Raw genomic sequence first — 17,508 nt, forward strand, 5'->3', positions numbered from 1 at the left:
TATGTCAGTGAGTGTAAAGGGCGGTGGGCGGCGCAACGGTTAAATGTCTACGGCGGCATGTCGGGGGCCAGTCTACAATGTGGATGTCGGGGCGGGGGCCAGTCGGATGTCCGGGGCCAGTGACAGTCATGGTATGTGGATGTCGGGGGCCAGTCTGTGAATGTGGGGGCCAGTGGTATGTCGGGGGCCAGTGACAGTCATGGTATGTGAATGTGGGGGCCAGTCTGTGAATGTGGGGGGCCAGTCTGTGAATGTGGGGGCCAGTCTGTGGATGTGGGGGCCAGTCTATGAATGTGGGGGGCCAGTCTGTGAATGTGGGGGCCAGTCTGTGGATGTGGGGGCCAGTCTGTGAATGTGGGGGGCCAGTCTGTGGATGTGGGGGCCAGTCTGTGGATGTGGGGGCCAGTCTATGAATGTGGGGGCCAGTGGTATGTCGGGGGCCAGTCTGTGGATGTGGGGGCCAGTCTGTGGATGTGGGGGCCAGTCTGTGGATGTGGGGGCCAGTCTGTGAATGTGGGGGCCAGTCTGTGGATGTGGGGGCCAGTCTGTGAATGTGGGGGCCAGTCTGTGAATGTGGGGGCCAGTCGTGGGATGTGGGGGGCCAGTTGTATGTCGGGGGCCAGTCTGTGGATGTTGGGGGCCAGTGGTATGTCGGGGGCCGGTCTGTGGAGTATGTGGGGGCAGGTATGTGGAGTATGTGGGGGGGCGGTCTGTGCAGGATGTGGGGGGGCAGTCTGTGGATGTCAGAGGGGCACCAGATGTAAGGAGGGGCTCTGCTGATGGACACAGATGTGAGGAAGGTACCTCTGATGGGGCACCTGATGTAAGGACGGACTCCGCTTGGGACACCTGATGGCATCTGGTGGCAGGCAACGTGGCTAGTGACGCGCTCATGGCTCCCACTGATTCTGCATTATGGTGAGTTGAATGATTTCATTTTATATTACAATGTAATAATAGAAATAATGCGCTTCAATCATCCTGACACCATAACAATCATGGCGCCGGGATGATTGAAGCGCCAACACCGGGTATTTGGAGTATCTTTATCTGCTGATTGTCAAACTCTGGCAAACACATATTGCTAATGTGGTGTAGGATCGGGGGGCTGCTGCCCCTCCTTTCCCTCTCCCCCCCCCTTCCCTCTCTCCATCCCCCTCCTTTCCCTCTCCATCCCGCATTCATCTCAGACTCTAACGATACCTCTTTGAGCCACGCCCCATGTAAGCCACGCCCACTATTTTACGTAAACTACGCCCATTTTTTGCGGCGCGCCGCATTTTTACCTTTTTCTATGCCACACCTATAAACGCATGCCCCACCCCCTAATTATACCACAACTCCACACATTGCCAAAAAAGTGTCCCGAATTTTTTTTTTTTGCAATGTTGGCAACTATGCATCTCTAGACCGGACCCTGCATACACCCACTTCCGCATTTTCCATCTGCGGACAGACACCGCACACACGGAGCGGCACCAACGAAGTGTATTTGGCAGACGACCTCCATTTGGACCTCCACCATGCGGCACTAGGAGCCTTTCAGAGCGGTCGGGGAGTGGTGAGATTGCACGGTGTCTATTGTCCATTGGACACCCACCACATCTAGCTGGCTTCCTAGCGTCATACGGCACGCACTCCACTCCTACTGGAACCCGCTTACAGACCGGCCCCATACAACCAGATCAGTCACGGGGATCCCATTCGGAATACTGGTGCTCAGACATCTGTCAGCCTTATTTACTGGAACTTACGGCTATATCGTGTACATGCACCACTGATGGACTCTGTATGCGGTAACCCATGTGTCCTGCAATGAATCCTGGTCATTATCAGGAAGCATCTGAGCAATGGCGGTCCATCCATAAGGAGCGCAGGGGCAACGTCTCCCTAATCGATGTGCCCGGCCCCTAATCTGCACAGATGCATGGATTCCAATGGGATTTTTTTTTCTTAAAAGCACATGATTAGAGCCCTGAGGCTCTAATTGGCTTCAAAAAAGGGTGTTGCAGCCAGGAAGGCTGGTGAGTGGCAGGCACAGTTGGGAGAGCTGGGGAGGTATGCCGGAGCGGACTGGGAGAGTGCAGTCTGAGATGGATGTAGAGCCAATGGGAGAGACTGCGATGTCATGGGCAGTAACAACGGCCAGCTGCAGTCAGGAGGGCTGGTAGGGCCTGAAGAGGACTGACTGGGAGAAGTAGTCCACCATAGGTCACATAGCACTAAAGACTTTTTCCTACTGTTGTTGCTACACCAGAGGGGCCCACGGTCCCTGCCTGCAAATGGCAGTTGCTGAGGCCTGACTGTGTCAGCGTTGGGCCTAACCAAGCTGTTGTTGTCCTCTTTCATTCCTCTCCTGCTGCCTCCTGTCCAGATCTTTGCCGCTTATTGGAAAAGCCTCTGTCCTGCACCCAAAATCTCAGGCCCAAGGTCAACCCCCCCCCCACACCAAATTGGGGAGCGGCCACAACAACCTAGTGCTCCATCTCCAGTTCTTCCACCTGACAACTCCTCCCTGCAAGGCTGTCCCTGGGTATATTGAGGAGGCCTGTAACCTGCCAATATTAATTGGAGATCAGGGCTCTCTGAGACACCCCATGCCATTCCTCCTCCCCTACCCCTTTTCTAGAATCCTCTTGTAGCCAAAGGGGAGGTAACAGAGAAATGACGCCGCATGTGAATCACCTGCTGCTACCCTAGACCACTCCCAGCCCACGCAGATCAAAACAAACAGGGCTAGGCCTGAATAAATTTACCTGCACTCACAAAAATTCTACCTCTAGCACCTACCTAAGGTAGAGGGTGCTACACGGATAACTGGATGCGAAATCAGACGAGCCAGGTCAGCAACAGAGGATCGGGCATTAGCATAAGCGGCAGGCAGAGAATGGTCAGGATAACAAGCAGAAGAGAGGTTAAGCAAGGTCAACAGGGCAAGCCGGGGTCAGGATAATAGATAGCAACGTAGTCAGAGTAAGCCGGGTCAAACACCGGAATCAAGCCAGGATCACGGGAACAGGTACACGGGTACAAGCTGCAGATCAGACAGCAAAGTACTAGTGAACCTGCTGCCCTTATATATGGCATTTGGGCGACAGTTATTGGCGCAGGCGCACATTTGTGTGCCTGGCATGAATGACACTTGCGGGAACGCGCATGCGCATTTTGAGTCTGAATTTGGGCAGCCGCTGCGCCACGGCCAGCACCTCCCTGACAAGGTGGAAGTGGTGATAAAGTGGAAGTAAACTTCCATCGATTGTGTGTACCTATAGGTCATCCTATAATAAGGGTTACCTACAGGGACTGTAAATATCTCCTGAACGTGCGCCGCTTAGGAGATATTTAACTGTATATGCAGCCAATGACATCATCGGCGCATGTGCAGTGAAGGAACGGCGACCCGGAGCCCTGTGCCGTGACCGGCGGCTCCTGCGCGCATGCGCGGGAGTGACGTCACACAGCTCCAGCCAATCACATCGCCGGAGCCAGCGGACCTGGAAGAAAGGTGGGCGAAAATGGATGCCCAGCCAGGCACACAGTTCTCCTTCACTTTTAGACAGAAAAACCAATCCTTGAACTTTGTTTTGTGTTTTTATTGAGGGGAATAAACTTGTATGGGGAAGGGATACTCGTGAGATGCCCAAATTGATTGCAGAAAAATATACATGGGACTGACTATATACACCTCCAGTATATACAACTCCAATCTTCAACTCCAGCACATCGCTTGCTTGCACTTCCCGGACCAGCTGGCTTACAAATCAGTGCTAGACACTGACTCAGCCAGGCCTAAGGTGAATGACCTTTGCAGGCAGGGACTGTGGGCCCCTTTAGTGTAGCAAAAATATGGTAGTCCTTAGTGTTAGCTGTCCACATGGCTACTGAGCCCATTACCATATCTTCAGGCCCTGCCAGACCGCATGGCTGCAGCTGCCTCTCTCCACTGCCAATGTTTCCCCAGTCTGGTTCTGAACCCATCTCAGACTTCTCTCTCCCAGTCCTCTCAGGCATGCCTCCCTAGTCCTCTCTTCTGGTTCTGAACCCATCTCAGATTGATCTCTCCCAGTCCTCTCAGGCGTGGCTCCCTAGTCCTCTCTTCTGGTTCTGAACCCATCTCAGACTGATCTCTCCCAGTCCTCTCAGGCGTGGCTCCCTAGTCCTCTCTTCTGGTTCTGCACCCATCTCAGACTGCTCTCTCCCAGTCCTCTCAGGCGTGCCTCCCTAGTCCTCTCTTCTGGTTCTGAACCCATCTCAGACTTCTCTCTCCCAGTCCTCTCAGGCGTGCCTCCCTAGTCTTCTCTTCTGGTTCTGAACCCATCTCAGACTGCTCTCTCCCAGTCCTCTCAGGCTTGCCTTCCCAATCCTCTCTTCTGGTTCTGCACTCATCTCAGACTGCTCTCTCCCAGTCCTCTCAGGCGTGCCTCCCTAGTCTTCTCTTCTGGTTCTGAACCCATCTCAGACTGCTCTCTCCCAGTCCTCTCAGGCTTGCCTTCCCAATCCTCTCTTCTGGTTCTGCACTCATCTCAGACTGCTCTCTCCCAGTCCTCTCAGGCGTGCCTCCCTAGTCCTCTCTTCTGGTTCTGAACCCATCTCAGACTGCTCTCTCCCAGTCCTCTCAGGCGTGCCTCCCTAGTCTTCTCTTCTGGTTCTGAACCCATCTCAGACTGCTCTCTCTCAGTCCTCTCAGGCCTGCCTCCCTAGTCCTCTCTTCTGGTTCTGAACCCATCTCAGACTGCTCTCTCCCAGTCCTCTCAGGCGTGCCTCCCTAGTCCTCTCTTCTGGTTCTGCACCCATCTCAGACTGCTCTCTCCCAGTCCTCTCAGGCGTGCCTCCCTAGTCCTCTCTTCTGGTTCTGCACCCATCTCAGACTGCTCTCTCCCAGTCCTCTCAGGCGTGCCTCCCTAGTCCTCTCTTCTAGTTCTGCACCCATCTCAGACTGCTCTCTCCCAGTCCTCTCAGGCGTGTCTCCCCAGTCATCTCTTCTAGTTCTGAACCCATCTCAGACTGCAATCTCCCAGTCCTCTCAGGCGTGCCTTCCCAATCCTCTCTTCTGGTTCTGAACCCATCTCAGACTGCTCTCTCCCAGTCCTCTCAGGCGTGCCTCCATAGTCCTTTCTTCTGGTTCTGAACCCATCTCAGACTGCTCTCTCCCAGTCCTCTCAGGCGTGTCTCCCCAGTCATCTCTTCTAGTTCTGAACCCATCTCAGACTGCAATCTCCCAGTCCTCTCAGGCATGCCTTCCCAATCCTCTCTTCTGGTTCTGAACCCATCTCAGACTTCTCTCTCCCAGTCCTCTCAGGCGTGCCTCCCTATTCCTCTCTTCTGGTTCTGAACCCATCTCAGACTGCTCTCTCCAAGTCCTCTCAGGCGTGCCTCCCTAGTCCTCTCTTCTAGTTCTGCACCCATCTCAGACTGCTCTCTCCCAGTCCTCTCAGGTGTGCCTCCCTAGTCCTCTCTTTGGTTCTGAACCCATCCTAGACTGATCTCTCCCAGTCCTCTTAGGCGTGCTTTCCCAGTCCTCTCTTCTGGTTCTGAACCCATCCCAGACTGCTCTCTCCCAGTCCTCCTAAATAAATCATAATTACCAATAATTGTCATCTACCTGATGATGGTGAGGGATGGTGTGACCTTCCTGTGTGGAATCCCAGGAATACAGAGGACAGGGGCATCTCTCTGGTGGGTTCCCACCAAGTGTACACCACCAAATGCACTGTATATGTACACGCTACACTGAATGTAGAGTATATATATATATATATATATATATATATATATATATATATATATACTGTATAGAGAGAGAGAGAGAGAGAGAAATGAAAATAAGATGAGATTACTGCACTATAATTTATTCGGAAATTTCAAATTTCATTCAGTGTCAAATGCATGATGGTTTCGAGCTATACAGATAAAGCCCTTCTTCAGAGCAAGATACATACAATGATAATGATCTTTACAAGCCTATTTATACACTTCTGTCTCATATGGGATCAATCAATCAATCAGTTATTCAATACCAATCAGGATAGTTAACAAATAAGGAAAACATGTAGGCATATATGGTATCATGGGTCATCAGGTGCTATCATTTTTCCTATTACATTCGGTATGCTCTAAGAAAGCACAAAACACATATAGTGAAAACGTATATAACCAGCCATATATGAAAAATATATATATATAAAAAAAGTATATATGAAAAATATATATATAATAAAAAATCTATAAAAAAAGTATATATGAAAAATACATCACTAAAAATAAAAAGTAAATCAAAGAAATAAATATAAATCAGAATTCAATCCATTGGGCCATAATGTATTTAGAAGGTGTGTCCATTGACCCTCCCGCTTTCTAATGGTTAATTCCCCGTTTCCTTCACATCTCTTCTTAGGTATACCATCCATGACTAGGGATGAACCAAACACCCATCCCCCCGGTTCAGTTCGTGGCAGAACATGCGAACAGCCATAAAATCTATTTTTAAGCTTTTTGGATAACATAGGGAAGGGTTATCACCTCTGTAACATTTGTTTTGCTGTCTGTGCCCCTGTTCAGAATATTTCACTTCACTTTCTGTCCCAATGACAATTGGATTTAGAACATTTTGGGTTATTAAGGGAACAAGGATTGGTGATAAAGCATCAGGGGACACCTTTTTTCCCATATTAACTCTTATGCCGTGTACCCACGACCAGACTTTTCAACGGCGTTTCGATGGAGTTACGTCAAATCAGACTTGTCTACACACAATCACACCAAAGTCAGAGGTATTCAACCGTGATGACGTACAACCAGACTAGAATAAGGAAGTTCATAGCCAGTAACCAATAGCTGCCCTAGCGTCGGTTTTCATCTGTCGGACTAGCATACAGACGAACAACTTTTTCGACTGGACTCGAGTCCATCGGAAAAAGATTTGAAACATGTTCTAAATCTAAAGCCCGTCTAATTTTTCGACAGCAAAGGTCGAAAGAAGCCCACACACGGTCGAAAAGTCCGGCCATGTGTACACGGCATTACAGGAGAGACTTTCCCTTCCTAGGGGTAGATTTCCTCTCACTTCCTGTTGTTTTCCTCCGTTTGTAAGTCTGATGTTTGAAAATAGTATATACTATACGGCCTGCCCTATACACTCTGCGGAAAATTTGGCCTTAGGTGTTGGTGGTACCAGAACACTGTAAGCCCTCACAGTTTCTCTTGGTGGGCGCTGGAACGGGCCCTGCTATGAAATATTATATCAAGAATTGTAATTACATGCCCCTGTTGAACAGGGTCAGAAAAATTGGGCCTTTGGTGGTGGTGTGGTGGTGGTGCCACGAAACTGTAAGCCCTCACAGATACTCTTGGTGAGCGCAGGAATGGCCCTGCTGTGAAATATTAGAGCAAATATTGTAATTACATGCCCCTGTTAAACAGGGGCAGAGAAATTGGGCCTTAGGCACTGGTGGTGGTGCCCTAAAACAAAAATGTTCTTAGAAGCTATCAACACGAACATTGAGGAGGAATAGGATAGTCACTCAGCATAACAGGATAGCCACTCAGCATAGGCAGTCTTCAAGGGATCTCACATTCATAGAAAAATTAATCGGCTACATCAGCATCAGGTGCTTGGTAGCTGGTGATCCAAGACTGATTCATTTTTATGAAGGTGAGCCGATCAACTGAGTCTGTGGACAGGCACACTCTGTGATCGGTTACAATGCCTCCAGCAGCACTGAATGTGCGTTCAGAAAGAACGCTGGATGCAGGACAGGCCAGTAGCTCAATTTCATATTGTGCAAGCTTTGGCCAGTGATCCATCCTCAAGACCCAGTAACCCAGAGGATTTTCGGTGGGAAAGGTGTCCAAATCTGATCTTGCCCCTAGGTATTCCTGCACCATGTAAATCAGACACTGGCGATGGTTGCTGGAACCTATCAGACCTTGAGGCTGTGGACAAAAAGAATTGTCTGAACGCATTGGTCAGATGGCCACCTTCTCCACCGCTACTTCTGTGACTGATGAAGCCTCAGCAACACGTTGTCCAGGAGGACCAGGAAATTGTAACCTCCCAGGCTCTGGAAACGCATTGCACAAACCTTTCTACAAGGCCTCCCAAAGATGTTTCATCCTCTGCTCCCTATGTGAAGGCTGGATAAATTCCACAACCTTACCCTTGTAACGTGGATCAAATCCGAGGGTCCTTTCACAGGATTTGCAGGATCAGGGTGGCCATGCAGCGAAGGTTTGCTGAGACATTCGATCCGGAGCCCTCTGGGTCACAAAGGATGACATGATCCACAGCCACCACCTCCCAGCCACGTACAAGTCCATGGATTTCTGGGGACTGAAAACGATCCCTTGAAGATTGCTGCTGATGCTGAGTGCCAGGCTCCCCCTCCATGATGACACAATGCTCATCCTCCTCTTCCTGTGTGATCAGTGGGCCCACAGGAATACTGTCTGGATAAAGGGGGCCTTGAGAGGTAAGGAAGTTCTCCTCTTCCTCCCTCTGTTTTGTCTCAAGTGCCCTGTCCATTATTCCACAAAATGTGTGCTCCAACAGGAAGACAAGAGGGACATTATCACTGATGCATGCACTGTCACTGCTTACCATCCTCATGGCCTCCACAAATGGTGACAGGGTAGTGCATGCATCCTTGATCAGCAGCCACTGGCGTGGCAAAAATGTCAAGCTCCCCTGACTCTGTCTTGTTGCCATACTCATACAGGTACACCTAATTCTACAACATCACTCCTCTCAGGGCAGGTTTCTGAGAGGACTGAAGGTATAGTGGGGTTAGAGATCCCAGCTGATGAGGAGCAAGGAGAGGTCCGCCTTGTTCTTTGGTGTGGGTCTTTTAAGTACTGTTGCCAAAGGACTGCATGGGAGGTCGACATATGTCTGGTCAAGCATGTGGTGCCCAAGCAGCTGCTGTTTTGGCCACGCTTGATACGCTTCAGACATATGTTGCAAACAGCAACGGTGCGATCTGCTGCACGTGTATCAAAAATGGCTAACACCAAAGAACTTTTCAAAATACGGAGGGGAGTCAGCAGCACCCTGTACATGCGGAGCTCTGCGGTGTGATGCAGTCGGGTGGCTGCCCTTAAGCTGGCCCCTGGAGGGCATCCTGCCTCATTGGAGATGTGCCTCCTCCTCCTCTCTTCTATCAGGCACCCACGTAGCGTCAGTGACCTCATCATCCCCTCCCTCCTAGTTATTGGAGCAAACCTGGCAGTATGCTGCAGCTGGGGGAACATGACTGCCAGTTTATTGTCCTTGGGCACCCCCTCACTCTGGGCTCACGTTACTGCCTTCCTCAACCTGGGTACCATCATCGGAGCCTTCAAAATCGCCTGCCTGCTCAATCTAAATGAAATTATACTCTCTCGGTCAACGCCAGCAACACACTACACAGGGCCGACGTGCAGTCGGCTTTATATAGTGTGGGGCGTGGACTTAACCCCCTGAGCCATAATTGGCCAAAGGCACCCTGCCTTTAGCCAATTATGTCTCTCTTTGCTGACAGCGCTGTGACCCGACCAGAAAGCTCATCCCTACTCAGCATCACTGCCACCGAACAGTTCACTGCTTCTTTTATTCACACACAAACAGGAAGTCACAAGCTGGAAGGCCTACCTTCAACAGCCAATTGCTTCCTACACAGGATGTGACCTCACAGGATATGACCAAATAAGGACATGACAACACAGGATGTGAATGTCAACACAGAAGAAATGAATTTATACAACGATTGAAACAATGACTAGGGGAGTCTTATGGGCGTGTCTGGGCGGGGGCAGTGTGTACAATCTCCAGCCCCCTGTCTCTGTATCACAGGAAGCCAGAGATCACGAACACTTTTCCCGACCACATCGATTCAAAGAATCCCGTTATTATCGTTTGCTCGCAAATCCTTATTCTGCGCTGTTCAGATAACAAAGCATACCCGGACTATGCTACTGTCTCGGTGGACGAGAGATTATCTGTAGGTGTATGCTCATGGCACCACAAATATGTTGATCAGGCATACAGAGGCGACACGAGCGCAAACACATCCCTCCCAGACGATCGTTCTGTGCCTCGCCCTTCGCTGGCGGACATATCCCCACTCTACAAACACTTCTCTACATCCCCAAGGAGCTTTCCACTACCAAACGGATCTCAACCAGCTTCAGTCTGCCCCAAGTCAGTCCTCTATGCCTAGGCCACACGTCTCACTGCCTAAATCTTATGAAGGAGTTTCAAAGTTACGGAGCCCTATCAAATTTAAAAGATGAATTATACTAAAATCGGCCTTTTATCGGCACGTCGCACTATACAACCGAACTTTAGCTCTAAATGGGTACCTGTAGCACTAAAATACCTGGGTACATGTATTCCACCAAATTTAGGAAATACTTTTACGGTAAATTTTCCACCGTTACATAATTCAGTCCGTTCCTTACAAGATAAATGGCATCATGGGCTACACCCGTGGTTCGGCCGATGTAATATCATCAAAATTGAGTATTTTGCCAAAATTTTTGTACTTATTCCAGGCTTTACCAATCTCTATTCCGGCAGTCTTTTTTTTTTTTTTTTTTCGCCAAATCTGTAGTCTTTTTTTTAACGAAAATTTATATGGGCCAACAAACGACCAAGGATTAGTAGAAGCTTTATGACGATACCCAAGCCCTTTGGTGACGTATCGGCTCCAGATGCAATCAAATATTATCAAGCAGCTCGTCTTTGGCAGAGTGATCGACTGGTGTAGACATACAGAATTTAAACCGTGGACAGATATGGAACAACAGTTTAGCCTAACTAACACATCATGGCCACTAGATGGAGCCAATGATCATAGGAAATCACTGAAATAAAATATGACCAATACCGGTCACGGCTGGGGGGGATGCGCGTCACATTTTGTTCTGGAATTTTATTGATAGGCGACTCCTATCCTCATATTGATTAGCGGTTCCAAATAAATAACTACTGCAGTAGGGAGCAGACACAAAAGATACGCTCCGCATCTTCCCAAATAACTCTTCTGTTTTATTACGACGCAATTGAAGGTTTTTTATACACATGATTACGTAGCTATCACATTAATATTACAATTGTACTTTTATGGTAACAAGGGGCGTAACATAGGCAGGCTAATTCTAATACAAGGGGCGTAACATAGGCGGGCTAATTCTAATACAAGGGGCGTACCATAGGCAGGCTAATTCTAATACAAGGGGCGTAACATAGGCAGGCTAATTCTAATACAAGGGGCGTAACATAGGCAGGCTAATTCTAATACAAGGGGCGTAACATAGGCAGGCTAATTCTAATACAAGGGGCGTAACATAGGCAGGCTAATTCTAATACAAGGGGCGTAACATAGGCAGGCTAATTCTAATACAAGGGGCGTAACATAGGCAGGATAATTCTAATACAAGGGGCGTAACATAGGCAGGCTAATTCTAATACAAGGGGCGTAACATAGGCAGGCTAATTCTAATACAAGGGACGTAACATAGGCAGGCTAATTCTAATACAAGGGGCGTAACATAGGCAGGCTAATTCTAATACAAGGGGCGTAACATAGGCAGGCTAATTCTAATACAAGGGGCGTAACATAGGCAGGATAATTCTAATCAGGACTGGAAAGAATGCAAAACATGTAATGAAAACATTATTAGTGCCGTGTGCAATACATACAAAATACAATACAATTCTATACACAACTCACACATTTCCTTTACACATTCATTCTACAAAGGTTTTATAGAAACAGACCTGTAAGTGTTTGTGAAATCTTCCCCCACAAAATGTACTCAGCCAATGAGAGGTAAGGACTCCATTTTTATTTTTCTCCTGCTATCAATGGCCGACACGGTACAACACTTCATCCATGTCTTTGGTGATCTCTGATCTCCTTATCAACAGTTTCTTCCATGATGAAGATCAGCCATGGAGTATATCTGAGGTGTATATCAGGGGGTGCTTCTTCCCCACATGTCCAGCAACATTCATATACAAGACATTTCCCGCACTCACTAATACACCTCGAGGGTTGTGTGGGACCCCCTGATGTACAGGAAGACAGGACTTCAGCGAGGAACATTTCTATCACTCAGGACAGGAACGTGGCTTCTCCTCCATGTGAGATCTCTGATGTTTGAAAAAATTGGACTTATGTTTAAAACATTTCCCACACTCAGGACAGGTATGCAGCTTTTCCCCTGTGTGAGATCTCTTATGATAAGAAAGTACGATCTTATCTGAAAAACATTTCCCGCACTCAGTACAGCAATACGGCTTTTCCCCCGTGTGAGACCTCTGATGTCTGGAAAGATGGGACATTTGTAAAAAACATTTCCCGCACTCAGGACAGGAATACGGCTTCTCCCCCGTGTGAGATCTCTGATGTATGGAAAGAGCGGACTTCTTTGAAAAACATTTCCCACACTCAAGACAGGGATTTGTCCTTTCCCCCGTGTGAGATCTCTGATGATAGGAAAGTTCAGTCTTATCTGAAAAACATTTCCCGCACTCAGTACAGCAATACGGCTTTGCCCCCGTGTGAGATCTCTGATGTTTGGAAAGACTGGACTTCCTTAAAAAACATTTCCCACACTCAGAACAGGGATACGGCTTCTCCCCCGTGTGCAATCTTTGATGATAGGAAACTTCAGTCTTAACTGAAAAACATTTCCCGCACTCAGTACAGCAATACGGCTTTTCCCCCGTGTGCACTCTCAGATGTGTGGAAAGATTGCACTTCTCTGAAAAACATTTTCCGCACTCGGTACAGCAATACGGCTTTTCCCCCGTGTGAGTTGTCCGATGTCTGGAAAGATTCTTCTTTGAAAAAAATTTCCCACACTCAGGACAGGGATATGGCTTCAGCTCTATGTGCCCTCTCTGATGTCTGGAAAGAGCGGTATTATGTGAAAAACATTTCCCGCACTCAGGACAGGAATACGGCTTTTCCCCTGTATGCAATTTCTGATGATCAGAAAGCTTGCACTTTTGTAAAAAACACTTCCCGCACTCAGAACAGGAAAAGCTCTTCTCTGTTGGAAGGACGGCACCGTCCCGCACAGTCTGAGGTTCCTCGGGATAAGAGGAATACGATGGTCCGGCACCGTCCCGCACAGTCTGAGGTTCCTCGGGATAAGAGGAATACGATGGTCCGGCACCGTCCCGCACAGTCTGAGGTTCCTCAGGATAAGAGGAATACGATGGTCCGGCACCGTCCCGCATAGTCTGAGGTTCCTCGGGATAAGAGGAATACGATGGTCCGGCACCGTCCCGCACAGTCTGAGGTTCCTCGGGATAAGAGGAATACGATGGTCCGGCACCGTCCCGCACAGTCTGAGGTTCCTCGGGATAAGAGGAATACGATGGTCCGGCACCGTCCCGCATAGTCTGAGGTTCCTCGGGATAAGAGGAATACGATGGTCCGGCACCGTCCCGCACAGTCTGAGGTTCCTCAGGATAAGAGGAATACGATGGTCCGGCACCGTCCCGCACAGTCTGAGGTTCCTCGGGATAAGAGGAATACGATGGTCCGGCACCGTCCCGCACAGTCTGAGGTTCCTCAGGATAAGAGGAATACGATGGTCCGGCACCGTCCCGCACAGTCTGAGGTTCCTCAGGATAAGAGGAATACGATGGTCCGGCACCGTCCCGCACAGTCTGAGGTTCCTCAGGATAAGAGGAATACGATGGTCCGGCACCGTCCCGCACAGTCTGAGGTTCCTCAGGATAAGAGGAATACGATGGTCCGGCACCGTCCCGCACAGTCTGAGGTTCCTCGGGATAAGAGGAATACGATGGTCCGGCCCCGTCCCGCACAGTCTGAGGTTCCTCAGGATAAGAGGAATACGATGGTCCGGCACCGTCCCGCACAGTCTGAGGTTCCTCAGGATAAGAGGAATACGATGGTCCGGCACCGTCCCGCACAGTCTGAGGTTCCTCGGGATAAGAGGAATACGATGGTCCGGCACCGTCCCGCACAGTCTGAGGTTCCTCAGGATAAGAGGAATACGATGGTCCGGCACCGTCCCGCACAGTCTGAGGTTCCTCAGGATAAGAGGAATACGATGGTCCGGCCCCGTCCCGCACAGTCTGAGGTTCCTCAGGATAAGAGGAATACGATGGTCCGGCACCGTCCCGCACAGTCTGAGGTTCCTCAGGATAAGAGGAATACGATGGTCCGGCACCGTCCCGCACAGTCTGAGGTTCCTCGGGATAAGAGGAATACGATGGTCCATCTACACTGTGTGGTGCCGGATGGACATTTGAGGTAGTCGGGTTTTCTCCTGGACTATACTGTGTGATGTCCTCATCTTCTACTTTACAGTCTGGAGACAAAGTGAGACAATCCTCTGAGGTTTTCCTCATCTCCCGTCCATCTACTAAAATAGAAATACAAAGATTATTACTAGACATAAGCTGATTGGTTCCCCTAAACCAGGACTCCGCCCACATCAGCCAGCCTTGCCTCTGAGGATCTTACAATTCCCCCCTCAAGGTAACTAGTAAATGGGTCCTCTGATCTACTAATATATTGGTGTTCAGTAATCAGTGGAAGATGAAATGTTTACATGAGACAAGTTGCAGAGGTCCCACACCGCTCCTCCCATCTCCTGAGACTGCACTCAGTGACTTGGGTCTGAGACTATACAGACATATCCCTCCACCCGGCACAGCCAGCTAATAACAGAGCAAGTAACCCCGGGGGGATTGTTCTGTCAGAGATCTTACTAGATCCGGGCATGGGGCAGGAGACTCAAGGTACATACCCCAGATGTCTAGGCTGAGCAACGCCTATGGTGAAAATGAACATTTTGCTGCCGGCTGATCCCCAGAATCTCCATAAATCCAGTCTAGATACATAAATTGTGTCGGCAGCACAGAGAAGGAAGATTATCGGAGAGAAATCCAGGAATACAGGACGGGGAACACAGCTCAGGAAAGTGACCAGGGGATTACAGGCTGATATCACCCAACCCCCGCCCTACTCTGGACCAATCAGTGAGCAGTATGGGTGGAGGAATGGATTTAGTGTTAATGACCCACCTGTGCTGATCTCTGTAGGAGTGTCCTCCTCTATAAATGTCCCCGTTATTCCATCCTCCTCCATAGACTGCTGATCATCCCTCACATACCTCTCTTCTTCTTCTGATTTCACCTCAAATTCTATATCCATTGGATCTCCACTCTAAACCAAGAAAATGAGAGAAAAAATATCATCTGTAAGATAGAAGATTTATTATTGTGACATCATATAAGAAATCCAAACATCCTCTCCATGAGTCTGTGTTTTATATTCTCCATCCCACCAACCTTGCAATAGTGGGGGATGGTGTGATCTTCCTGTGTGGAATACAGAGGACGGGGACATCTCTCTGGTGGGTTCCTGGTATTTGGTGGCTCCATCATATCCTTGTGTCCTTCTGAAATCTTCTCCATCACTCCATACTCCTCATCCTCCTCTTTTATCTCTTCTTTAACCTCAACTTTAGGATCTCTCAGGTTTCCACTCTGAATATATAATAAAAATGACACCAATGGTAACAATGCAGATAATGTACAGATCCTAATGATACTATCAGTGATTGTTCCTCATCTACCTGATGATGGTGGGGGATGGTGTGACCTTCCTGTGTGGAATCCCGGGAATACAGAGGACGGGGACATCTCTCTGGTGGGTTCCCATTACTGGATCCATCTGTAGGAAACACACACACTGACTGAATACATTGTTTCTATGTGTTTATCAGATGATGGGGGATGGGTGGAGCCTCCGTACTGCTCTCTCCTTTACAATAAAGTCTCCTCTTACCCGGTGATGTGAGGGGCGGCTGATTGGCCATCATGACGTCCTTCCCGGCTCCGCTCACCTCTCCTGTCAGCAGCTCGATGATCTCTCTGGTGACTTCTAGAATCTTCTTTGTATTTCTCTATTCTATCAGGGAGGGAGGTGGAGGCAATGTGATGGTCATGTGATCTCCAGACTTCACAGGAGGAAAACTCTAGATCTGAAGACAAATAGTAAAATCAAATGACATTCCCAGAATCCTCCTCACCTCACTGGTCAGGTCTCTTTATTTAAACCCCACTTCATGTTGAGGTTTCTGATATTACATACAATGGAGGTCCAACAGCCCTACTTTGAAAGTGAGGAGGTCAGGGGTCGGCCCACATCCTAAGAGCATCAGAAAAAAGAGGCGGATAGAGCGATATTAGGAGGAGGAGCTGTGAGGTCAGTGTGATGTCATAAGATTGTCTAAATCTGATTGGAGGGACATTGGGAGGAGGAGCTGTGGGAGGTGCTGTGTGAGGTTTCTGTACACAGAATGATTTCTCCCGGGTGCGTCCCTCCTCTCCTAAACTGAAAGATGAACGTTGTCTTTGGGCTTTGCCAGGACACATCATATTCCCCTCTCAGCTCTCCTTCCTCTCTATAACATGTGCTTTCTACCAATCCTTCCGACAGTTGTCTCCTCTCTCCTTATCCTCTTTCCCTCCCCCTCTTCTCCACCCCACAGCCTGTATATATCCCCCTCACTTCTGCCCTCTCCCTATTCCTGCATCACCAACTCCTGATAATTCTAAACCCAATAAAACCTCCAGGACTCTGAGGCATGTCCCTTCATATAAATCACACTCCCATATTACCTCCCCCACCCTTCTGCTTCTCCTAACCTCTGGAGATTAAACCCCAAACCCTGGACCTCCATCATTTAACTGTGCCCAAATCTCCCATCCCCCCATGCCTTCTGGCAGCAACTGCAATCCAATTTAGTTTCTATCCCTCTTCTTCCCAAAGCCGGCCTCCTCTTCTCTTGCACCCTTTGGAACGCCTGCTTTGTCTGTAACAAACTCACTTCTGTCCATGACCTCTTTATCACTAACTAGGCTTGTGCAATTCGTTTCGTAACGAATCGAAATTCTGACGATCTTTGCATCTTTCGGACATTCGGATGCATCCGAATGTCCGAATAAAAAAAATAACAAATTACAACGAATAATACGAAAGAAATATAACGAAAGAATTCGAATGAATTCGACATTATTTCAACCGCATTCGAAATTATTTCAACATGATTCCACATTATTTCAACCGCATTCGAAAATATTTTGTGACCCAACTTTAGGGCCATGTATCTCGGGGTCACTTGGTGCTAGACACTTCAAATTTGGATATGTTGTAGTGCTGGTATTATTGTGGTTGCATACCAAATTTGGGGTTTCTATCTATAAGTGACCCCGAGATATGTGGCCCCAAAATCGGGTCGCAAAATGTCATTCTCTGCTCTATTAACTAATAACATTTTGCGACCCGATTTTGGGGCCACATATCTCGGGGTCACTTATAGCTAGAAACCCCAAATTTGGTATACAAACACAATAGTACTAGCACTACAACATATCCAAATTTGAAGTGTCTAGCACCAAGTGACCCCGAGATACATGGCCCTAAATTCGGGTCACAAAATATTTTCGAATGTGGTTGAAATCATTTCGAATCCGGTAGA

At 48.5% G+C, this 17,508-nt stretch overlaps 3 protein-coding genes across 3 annotated transcripts in view; 1 reads left to right on the top strand and 2 right to left on the bottom strand.

The window, feature by feature from the left end:
- The window catches only part of LOC143955908 (uncharacterized), an 865,587-nt gene that overhangs the window by 441,418 nt on the left and 406,661 nt on the right, over positions 1-17,508 (top strand). The window lies entirely within an intron of this gene.
- LOC143955575 (uncharacterized) overlaps positions 1-17,508 on the bottom strand; it is a 150,014-nt gene that overhangs the window by 45,189 nt on the left and 87,317 nt on the right. Inside the window, exon 2 of the mRNA XM_077465657.1 lies at positions 15,482-15,511. The gene's annotated coding sequence lies outside the window, so the exon portion shown is untranslated. The remainder of the gene's footprint in view (positions 1-15,481; positions 15,512-17,508) is intronic.
- Positions 1-17,508, bottom strand: part of LOC143955354 (uncharacterized) — a 60,742-nt gene that overhangs the window by 22,425 nt on the left and 20,809 nt on the right. The window contains 1 exon segment of the mRNA XM_077465419.1: positions 12,093-14,470. Coding sequence (XP_077321545.1) covers positions 12,093-14,470 — 2,378 coding nt within the window.

The sequence above is a fragment of the Lithobates pipiens genome, unplaced genomic scaffold, assembly GCF_037356315.1.
Source record: "Lithobates pipiens isolate NorthernLeopardFrog02 unplaced genomic scaffold, aLitPip1_a1.2 Scaffold_35, whole genome shotgun sequence".
NCBI classification, from domain to species: domain Eukaryota; kingdom Metazoa; phylum Chordata; class Amphibia; order Anura; family Ranidae; genus Lithobates; species Lithobates pipiens.